Source organism: Sciurus vulgaris (assembly GCF_902686455.1).
Source record: "Sciurus vulgaris genome assembly, chromosome: 3".
Lineage (NCBI taxonomy): Eukaryota > Metazoa > Chordata > Mammalia > Rodentia > Sciuridae > Sciurus > Sciurus vulgaris.
The window spans coordinates 170115948-170126346 of NC_136463.1; the positions used below are offsets into that span (position 1 = coordinate 170115948).

General features: G+C 57.7%; 1 protein-coding gene across 3 annotated transcripts; it reads left to right on the forward strand.

Moving 5' to 3' along the window:
* Positions 1–1369: 1369 nt before the first annotated feature.
* Positions 1370–10089, forward strand: SLC11A1 (solute carrier family 11 member 1). 3 transcript variants are annotated; one of them, XM_079131262.1, is made up of 15 exons: positions 1376–1530; positions 2075–2208; positions 2917–3039; positions 3232–3351; positions 4751–4857; positions 5242–5312; positions 5642–5709; positions 5849–6004; positions 6678–6836; positions 7736–7825; positions 7927–8046; positions 8416–8565; positions 8945–9018; positions 9409–9562; positions 9701–9917. In XM_079131262.1, exons 1-15 carry the CDS (start codon positions 1524–1526, stop codon positions 9812–9814), a joined length of 1647 nt encoding a protein of 548 aa, XP_078987388.1. In that variant the 5' UTR covers positions 1376–1523; the 3' UTR covers positions 9815–9917. The 3 variants fall into 3 exon arrangements, with proteins under 3 accessions (XP_078987389.1, XP_078987387.1, XP_078987388.1); XM_079131261.1 differs by lacking the exon at positions 8945–9018 and having other exon boundaries at positions 1372–1530; positions 9701–10089; XM_079131263.1 differs by lacking the exons at positions 5849–6004; positions 8945–9018 and having other exon boundaries at positions 1370–1530; positions 9701–10089.
* Positions 10090–10399: the final 310 nt, after the last annotated feature.

The following is a 10399-nucleotide window of genomic DNA, read 5'->3' on the forward strand; positions in this document are numbered from 1 at the left end:
GAAATTTCACCCTTCCTGGGCAGGGGTTAGTATTCAGCAACACCCCCAGATCCAAAGGGACACCTCTGCAGATTTCTGCTACTCTTGTGGAACTTCCTGCTGTCTGATTCTCTGCCCAGGATCTCTGCTCTTAACCTTGGCACAAAAGCCCTCTTCTGAACTTAGAGATTGTGACCGATACTGATCAATGGATGATCGGTTACAGTTGAGGAGTTCCTGGCTGTTGGAAAGTCCTCCCAAATAGGCGGAAAGGAAGACTCCCTGTTCCCGCCAGTTGAGCCCCACAAGAGCCTGAGTTGGTGATTGGGAAATGTGCGCCGACCTCAGGGGCCAGGGATGATGTGGTACCTTGTGCAACAGGACTGTGTGGTGACAAGCCATGAGGGTGCTGTGTTCCCTCTGGACCTATTCCTCACCCTGTCCCCACAATGTCATCTCTCCAGTCCCCCCAGCCTGCCCCGTCAATGAGAAGCCAGGAAATTGGCTTCCTACTCTCACCCTGGGTTCCCAAGTGTCATCTAAAGTTTTTGACTCAATATGAGAATAAAGCATATTCTAGATCAACTCTGGGCCTGGAAATCTCTGGAAGAGGGAAATTTCATTTCCTTCTCCACACTTCTGACACCACCTGGGTGTCCTCCCACGTAACTCAACTCAACTACCTGGAGTTAACATAAGCCCCACAGGTTAAGCCCGTCCCATCAGACCGACCCCCTACTCTAGATGCCAATTGCAAGTAGCGGGTCCCCAAGTTATGCACACCTCTCTCCAAGTTGGCTACAAATTGGAGGTTCCCACAACCCTCAGTTTTGATCATTTGTGGCTCACAGAACTCGGGAAAACTCTACTGACTAGTATGGGTTATTATAAAGCATATAACTGAGGGACAACCAAATAAAAGGGCTACACAGGGCAAGGTCATTTGGGGGTGGGGGTGCACGGAGTTTCCTTGCCTCTCAGATGTGGTACCCACTTAGCACCTCAGTGTGTTCCCCAACCTGGATTCTCCCTGAGATCCTAGTAGAGGATTTCCACAGAGGTGCCATGAGGCAGGCACGTTTGATTGAATCATGGCCACTGGTTATGGAACTCATTCTCCAGCCCTCTCGGCTCCTGGAGGTGAGGGAGATGAAAGTTCCAACCTGCTAATCACTGTGCTGTTCCTCTGCCAGTGGCAGGAAGTGTCTGAAATCAGAGCTAATCTGGGAGACAGAGAGCATGGGGGCCTGGAAGGGAGCCACAGCTGTTGTAGGGCATAGGGCAACTGGAGAGGAACCAAGGTCCATGCTGGGGGTAACCAGACCCTTCCGCCAGAGCCGGCCACTTCTGCCTTTGGAGAGTTTCACAACGCCCAAGTGTGTGAATATGTGAGTGTCCGCATCCAGTGATGTAAGAGACGGGAGTCAGGGTGATGGTAAGAGGGCGTGTTCCCATAGTCACTCGGACGCCCCAGGGAGCGGGCACAGGCTGAGGGGCTGCCGGCACGTCGCTGAACTCACCGCACACCTGACGCCTGTGTCCTCATGACGAGTGAGTAGTGACCTCCAGGGGCCCCCCTGATTAGGAGGGCAGGGTGGACCAGGACACTAGGTTGGGGGAGATCTGAGGAGGTGAGGAAGCCCCTGGTCCCCCTTGGGAGTCGTGGAAGACCACGGTTCTGAGCCCAGACCCTGGGGCTGACGTCGCCCCACCCTGAAGGGTCCGTGGTTCCCGGGCCTGGTCTCTGTAGACGCAGCCCCTAGAGCTTCGTCCTCTCTGAAGGAGGCAGGGATGAGGCCAAGGGCAGACATGGTGGCCTCAACTGGCCCTGCCCAGAGCCTGGTGTCTCTCTCGCACCTCTGAGACCTGAGTGGGGAACTCTGTGCTCACATGAGAGGAAAGTAATTCTGAAACTTCCCGTTCCCACACATCTGAAACGGCAGGTCAAGGGGTAAAGGCAGGGACTCAAGATGAGGGCCGGGGACCTTTGTTGCTCCACTTTGCCAAGGAGAGGAGAGGGAGGAGGCAGATGGCTCGAACTCGGGGCTCTAGACAGAGGCAGGGCACTCAGTATGCCTCGTGGGGCTCCTCGCAGGTGACGGAAGCCCCCGGAGGCTGAGCAGGCCCAGCTACGGCTCCATCTCCAGCCCGCCAGGCCCAAGGCCGTCACAGGTGCCCCCCAGGGAGACCTACCTGAGTGAGAAGATCCCCATCCCAGACGCGCAACTGGTGGGCATGCTGGGGACTTCCTGGGGGCTTTCAGGGGTGACAGGATCCTTTGGAATCTCACACGCTAGAGGAGGGGGTATCTCCTGGGACCCCAGAGGTGCCTCCCTGCTCCCAGCAGCAGTGATAGTGGCACTGGCCCTGCTTGGCTCCTGTCTCCAGCCCTTAGTGGAGCTCTCCATGGTTGTCTAAGAATGACACCTCAGCTTCCCTGTGGAGGGAGAGGGGCCCGGGGTGACTTAGGATGGATGCCCCCAGGTTTGTTTCAGGCAGGACGTGGGGCAAGGGGAGGAGGGTGCGGGCTGGGGTCTGGATGCCGTCACTGCATCCCCAGAATCTCCAGCAGGTTCCTAGGTGGACAGGCCAGGGCCTGGAACGGGTGGGGGACTGCAGTCTAAGGGGACCCCAGAGAGACAAGCTACAGGGGGAGGGTTGACCACGGAGAGCTCCCCTCTTGGGGCTCTGAGGACCCGCTGAGTCAAGTGGCAAGAGGTAGCCAGGTCAGGTGCAGGCGGGCTGCTGAGACTGCGAAAGTGACAGTGACCGTGACCCATTCAGAAAGCAGGTCCTCCGTGACTCAGCAAACCCTGCGGTTCCTCCACACACGCCCCTCCCATGCCCTGAGCGGTGCAGCTCCGGGGACTGGCCATGCTGCCTGGCTGTGGGCGGCCACCCCGTCCCCAGGACCTCCTCCTCTGCTTCCACACCCAGGGCACATTCAGCTTCCGAAAACTGTGGGCATTCACGGGGCCCGGCTTCCTCATGAGCATCGCTTTTCTGGACCCAGGAAATATCGAATCAGATCTTCAGGCTGGCGCCATGGCTGGATTCAAAGTGACCGAGTTGGGTCGAGTGGGTGGGAGGTGACCAGGCTGAGACGGGGAGGGGAGTCCTCCAAAGCACGGGCAGTTCCCGCTCCGTCTTCCCGCCTCTCCCCATGGCATGTCCTTGCGTGGAAGGTGTCACCAGTGGGACGCCTTCCAGGACAGGCCCTCCTGGCTGAGGCACTCCCCCGCCTCCTCACAGCTGCTCTGGGTGCTGCTCTGGGCCACCGTGCTGGGCTTGCTCTGCCAGAGACTGGCTGCCCGGCTAGGCGTGGTGACAGGCAAGGACTTGGGCGAAGTCTGCCACCTCTACTACCCTAAGGTGAGTTAGGGGGCCTGGACAGGAAGCACGCACAGATTCTGAACCCCGAGCAGCCATTTACCGCTTCCATGATCAGATTACTGCATCGTCCCACCCATGTGTGACAAGTACAGTTGACAGATGAAGACCCAGCTTCCAGCAAATGGCACACAGACTCGGGGGGCATCAGGGTGAAACACTTGTGTCACACAAGGGGAAATCAGAACCTGGGGAGGTGACTTGCTTGCCCGAGGAAAAATCAGAAAGGCATCAGCTCAGGGAAGGTCGCTGCTGAGCTGGACCATGGGGTAGTTGTCAGTGTCCGGGCAAGAAAACAAATTATACCATGAGAAATTTTGAAGAGATTCAGTGCAGGCATTTAGCTCCTCCAGTGTTGAAGGGCTGGAGGAGCAAGCGCAGAAGCTCACCAACGCTCAGAAAACTGCCATGCTCCTGGTGGGGGCCCAAGAGCCATCATCTGCCACGTAGTTTCCAGAAGCATTGTGGCCACTGCTTAAATAACCACCAGTGTGGCAGGAGCTCAGGTTACCTGGTGACCTTGCTAGTGACACTGCCAGAAACACCACCAGAAAATGGTTTCTCTTTGCCCAATCTCTGTCTTAGTTTGTTTGTCACTGCTATAACAAAATACCTGAGGTTGGGTGCACTCTGAAGAAAACAGGTTTATCTAGCTCAAAGTTCTGGAGATCCAAGAGCGAGATGCTAATTCTGCTTGACTCTGGTGAGGGCCTCATGGCACATGGCATCGCAATGGCAGGAACACAGGAGGAAGGGATTACATGGCAAGACAGGAAGCCATGGTGAGACAGGAAGTCAGAACAATTCAGGAGCCAGGCTTACTCTTTTGTAACAACTCACACTCTTGGGAACTAAGAAGCCTCTCGTGAAAATTACATGACTCCCTTCTGAGGGCAACACCCCAACCCCTTACCTACTTTCTTCTAGGCCCACCTCTTTTTTTTTCTTTGTACCAGGGGCTGACCTCAGGGGCACCTAATAACTAAGCCTCATCCCCAGCCCTTTTTATTCTTTATTTTGAGACAGGGTCTTCCTAAGTTGCTGAGGTTGGCCTTGAACTTGCAATCCTCCTGCCTCAGCCTTCTGAACCCCTGGGATTACAGGGTGCACCACTGATCCCAGTTGGTTCCACCACCTCTCTGCATTGCTGCAATGGAGTCAAGCTTCCAGTGCACCAAACTCTGGGGACACACATAAACCACATGCAAACCATAGCCATCTTGTACAAGCGCTTCTTACAAAGCATCCTGGGAAGGCTGCCAGGCGAATGTAGCTGGCAGGCGTCTGGTCCAGCAGCACACTACAGAGAACGGACAGGAGAGGGGGGACTTGAACTACAAACGACTGGCTCCCTTTTGAGGAAGGGATGTCCCCTCCACAGGTGCCCCGCACCCTCCTTTGGCTGACCATTGAGCTAGCCATCGTGGGCTCCGACATGCAGGAGGTCATCGGCACAGCCATTGCGTTCAACCTGCTCTCAGCTGGACGGTACCACCCCAGTGGACGCCCTCTCCGCAGGCCAGGGCTGGGGAGGGCTGCTACTTCTTCCCCAGTCCTGACCTCCTGACTCCCTTTTAGCTTGCTGTCCCCTCAGACATAGGGCTGTTGATCCGCGTCCGAGTGTAAAGTGACCTCTGTAAAGCCCACAGATGTGACTGACCGAGCTTGCAGGACTACAGCTCTGAGCTTCCTGCCATGCCTGGTCCCAGGCTGGTTTCGCCCGTCCTGGGGTGTTGGGTTGACTTTCAGGGCTCCCCCACCACTGCCCAGCTGTCCCTGCACTCAGGAGGCCTGGTCCCACAGTCTGTGCCCTGAGGCTGGGAGTGCCAGACACTGAACCGGCTGGGCTGATCCAGGCCACTGTGGTTGCAGAATCCCGCTCTGGGGTGGCGTCCTGATCACCATTGTGGACACCTTCTTCTTTCTGTTCCTGGATAACTACGGTGAGCTGCCTCCGCAGCGCCCGGGGGGCGGGGCTGAGAGCTGAGCCTGCGGGGCTGCCGCCCCGGGCGGGGCGGGGCAGACCTGCCACTGCTCAGAGCTCCCGGGCTCTGGCTGAGTGGCTTCAGCTAGGGACCTAGGCTTCTGGCTCTTTATCTGTAACATGGGGAAATAGTAGCACAGATGTCACAGGGCTGCGACTTCAGCTTCAGGTAGGTAGTACACGTTAAGCCCTCGGCACAGCGCCTGAAACAAAGTGCTCAAAACATTAGCCATTAATAATAGCTGATGTCACAGGGTTTTCTGGTTGGTTGGTTTGCTCTGCCCCTAGGGTTGCGGAAGCTGGAAGCTTTTTTTGGATTCCTTATCACCATCATGGCCTTGACTTTCGGCTACGAGGTAGGAAGTCAGCTGCCTCCCCTGGGTCAGGCCCTGCGGTTGCGGGAAGCGCCCTTAGGGAAGCCCTCAGGCGCTGGCTGGGCTGGAGGGTGAGGCTGGTGTTCCCGCTTCAGTGGGCTGGCCCGTTTCCTCCCCGCAGTACGTGGTGGCTCGGCCGGCACAGGGAGAGCTTCTTCGAGGCCTGTTCCTGCCCTCGTGCCCGGGCTGTGGCCAGCCAGAGCTGTTGCAGGCGGTGGGCATTGTTGGAGCCATCATCATGCCCCACAATATCTACCTGCACTCCGCCTTGGTCAAGGTGACCGGAGGGGCGGGGCGGAGAGAGGCCTCCTTCCTTAGAGTCTCACTGGTCCCGCCTCCAAGTCTGGAACCCGCCCCTGGGCTCCTGCATGATTTGAGGGGGGAAAGGAACCATTCTCTATTATTTAAAGTATAAAAAGGAGCATCTGCTGTGTGCAGAGAGCTGTTGAAAAAGCAGTCAAGTTCTTGCCTTCCTAGAGCCTGTATTCTAGGAGGGGAGATGTGCAAGGACCAAGCAAATAAAGGGATCGTGGGCTGTGAAAGGTACTCCGAAGGAAACGAAAGAGAAGCCTGGTCGGCAGTGACCAAAGACGGGGAGGAGCTATTGTAAGCAGCGGGAGTAGCAGGTGCAAAGGCCCTGAGGCAGAAATAAAGCAGGCATGTTTGAGGATGTAACATGGTGAGTGAAGGGGAGGGTGTCAGGCTGATTTAGATGGGGATCGCAAAGGCCAGCCTTCCTTTATTCACACAGCTGGTCACTGACTGTGGACAGAGCCTCAGGCAAAAACAAGGATATAGGAAGGAGGCAACTGACCAGGTCCTGAACCAGACTGCCACCCCTTTAGAAAGAACTGGGGTTTAGAGGGAACATTCATAGAAGTGTGAAGGTAGGGGACTCAGGTGTGATTCTGAGGCACTGTGGCCCTCCCCTCTCCCTTTGATCCTCATAGTCCCGAGATGTGGACCGAGGTCGCCCGGTGGACATCCGAGAAGCCAACCTGTACTTCCTGATTGAGGCCACCATCGCCCTATCCGTCTCCTTCATCATCAACCTCTTCGTCATGGCCGTCTTTGGGCAAGCCTTCTACCACCAAACCAACCAGGACGCGGTGAGGCGCGCTTTCCCTGCGTCCTGGCACTGCGTACCCCCTCCCCAAGTCTGTGGGACTCCGGGCAAGGCAGCGACCTTCTGAGTCTCTGCCCCAACTCCGGGCTCGGGGGTCCTCTCTCCTGATGCTCTGCATTGTCGGAGAGAAGCTTCGTTCACTCAGCAAATCGTCACTTAAGCATCTGTTAGGGGCAGGCAGCATCCTCCACCCTGGGACAGAGTAGCAGTGACTGCAGACCCGCCCTCCTCCGGCTGACACAGGGAGGGGGTGGAGGGACCCGAGAGCAGCCCACAATGAACACGCAGCGGAGCAGAGTCTGAACAGTGCTGGGGAGGGATCCGGTGGTGCAGTGGAGGACAGGGTGTCAGGAAGGCTCCTGGGAGGAGGGGACATTTGTGCAGAAAGCAGGAACAGGCTGCTGCTCCTGGATCTGTCGATCCTGAAGCTGTTACACTACCGGTCACTGTCGGAGCTCTGTAGGGGAGGGGTGGCCAGGCCTCCCAGGAACTGGCGCTGCCAGGGCTTTGCGATGTGATCTGGGGGTCACACCCCTCCCGGGGTTTCACCCTGTTCCTTGGCGCAAGGAGAGAGGACTAAATAGGGCTTGCAAACTCCGGTCTCCAAGGTCAGACGGCCGCCGGGCCGGGAGGAAGAGGAGACTGCCGGGCAGTGCCAGCTCCTGAGGCTGGAAACGAGTCCCATGTGAATTCCTCCCCTTTTTAAATAGTGGCAATAAATTCACATTAAAGGGGGGAGAACAAAAAGACTCGCCAGCCCGACTCTGGCCAGATTCAGTCTGCAGACCATCAGTGTTTGACCTCGGTCAAGGCCTGGGGGTCTGATTTTCCAAGACTGAGTCTGTGCTTCCCATCTCGCTCCCACTGGCCCGGTGCCCGCAGTACAACGTCTGTGCCAACAGCAGCCTCCGCGACTACGCCAGCATCTTCCCCAGGAACAATGACACAGTGTCGGTGGATATTTACCAAGGAGTAAGCACCTGGCGAGTGAGGAGGCGGGGCGTGAGGGAGGCCGGCGCGTCGCCCCGCCCACGTGGGCGGAGCCGAAGGCCTGACCCACCCCGTCGCTCTAGGGCGTGATCCTGGGATGCCTCTTCGGCCCTGCGGCGCTCTACATCTGGGCGGTGGGTCTCCTGGCGGCAGGGCAGAGCTCCACCATGACCGGCACCTACGCGGGACAGTTCGTGATGGAGGTGGGGCGGGAGGCGGGGAGGGCCCAAGGACAACAGGCACACGACTGGGGCCCTGTGATCCTCAGAGCAGCCCCCAGGGCTCCGCCATAGACCCACTTGACAGATGAGAAAAGTGAGCTTCAGAGAAATGAGGCGACTTGCCAGAAGTTGCAGATGCAAGAGAAACAGAGCCTTTTCCCAAAAGCCCTTTAAAAGTCTTCAGTAATCAGTAATGGGTGGGACCCACTGCCCCTCCACCAAATGGGGACAGAGCTGTCCGCATTTCAAAGATGGAAAAGCCGCGTCCTCCCGGGCGTGAGATGGGCTGAGACAAGAGTGCTATGAAATCCCCAGGCCCACCCCCATCCAGGTGCTCGCTTCCCACCCCAGGGCTTCCTGCGGCTGCGGTGGTCCCGCTTCGCCCGCGTGCTCCTCACCCGCTCCTGCGCCATTCTGCCCACCGTGCTTGTGGCCGTCTTCCGCGACCTCAGGGACCTGTCAGGCCTAAACGACCTGCTCAACGTGCTGCAGAGCCTGCTGGTGAGATGGGTGGCCCAAACAGGAACCACAACCACCCGGCAGGGCGCCCACTCCAGGCCGGCCAGGCTGCATCCTAAATGCCCGTGGCCTACAACGCTCACCAAATCGGAATCGTCATCATCCCCGTTTTACAGATGGGAAAAGCGATGCGCAGTTAGGTGACTCATGACAGAGCTGGAATTCAAACTCAGACAGCCTGGTGCCAGAGCCCCCACAGCCCCCACAGCCCTCTCCTGCTTTGGGAGACAGTGAGACAGGCTCCGAGGAGTTAGGGGACTTGCCCAAAGGCTCACCACAGAGGTTGAGGAGCTGGGCTCCCCCATCCCCTGCTGTCTTGGAGGCAGGGTCCCTGGCCTCAGCCTCCCACCACTCTCTACAGCTTCCCTTCGCTGTGCTGCCCATCCTGACGTTCACCAGCATGCCAGCTGTCATGCAGGAGTTTGCCAATGGCCTGTGAGTACTCCCATCCAGGTGTTCATCACCTGAGGTTGGAACTACTCAGCCCCAATATCCAGTGAAGCACTTGAAAGCTCAGAAAGGTTGAGGAACTTTCCCGGGATCACACAGCTAGTAAGGGGGAGTCAGCGGGTAAAGGCTGTTTCAAGGGCCTGAGGTTACCCTCACCTTGCCTCCTGCCAGATCCTGCCAGCGTGGAGCCTGGAGGGCCTGGGGACAAGAGGTGGGGCAGGGGTCTGTCTGTACAGACCCTACAGCTCAGAGAAGAGAGCCTCGTGCGCCCGCTCCAGCTCCAGGCTAGCTGTGGGCACTGGAGGGCGAAGGGATGGGCAGTGCAGGTGGTCTAGCTGTGTCCAGCCAGTCCTGAGCTTCCTGCTTGTCCCCTAGGCTGAGCAAAGCTGTCACCTCCTGCATCATGGCACTGGTCTCTGCCATCAACCTCTATTTTGTGGTCAGCTACCTGCCCACTCTCCCCCACCCGGCCTACTTTGGCCTTGTGGCTCTGCTGGCCTTAGCCTACCTGAGCCTCACCGCCTACCTGGTAGGGAGGGTGTGGGGAGTGGGGGAGGCCAGGGGAGGAAGCCTTGGGGAGGGCTGGGAGGGGGCCACAGGGTCTTCCCCAGGGGTCTCAGCTCTCCCCCACTCACAGGCTGACTGTCCTGTGGTCACCCTCTCCCAGGTCTGGACCTGCTGCATTGCCCATGGAGCCACCTTCCTGACCCCCAGCTCCCACCAGCACTTCCTGTATGGGCTCCCAGAAGACCATCAGGAGGGTGGGAAGTGCTCTGGCTGAGGCCCCCCAGGCCCTGGCTGGGAGATGGGATGAAGGGGCAGACTGCTTGCTGGACACTGAAGGGACGTGGAGCAGGAAGATGGAGCCAGACCCTTTTGAAAGCCATCCAGGGACTGTCTCCTGGTTTAAACAAATGCTTCACCTCTGGTGGTCTGTCCTCATCTGTAAAATGGGGACAAACCCTACCTTGCCATGGATATAAAGCACTTTAACACAGTGCCTGGCACTTGAAACTTAAAAAAAAAAAAAAAAAAATCATACTACGCACACGTAGTGGCTTGACCCATGAGGGACGGGAGAGACGAAAGGGACACATATTCCACAGTGGCACCCGGAATAGTCTGATGAATGTTAAATAACCGCGCTCGCTCCTCTTCCGAAGGGCTGGGAGGCAAACCCGGAAGACTCGAAATCCCACCCCCGACCCCTGCCTCTGGTTCGCCCCTACTATGCGCTTGCAACCCATTTTCCAGGCAGTAAAAACAAGGCGCAGTTCTTGTTCCTTCAGGCGCCAGGTCATAAGGAACCCAAGAGCCGGTGCCTTGAGTTCCACTTCATTTGTCATCTCCCCAGGGGACCGGGCGG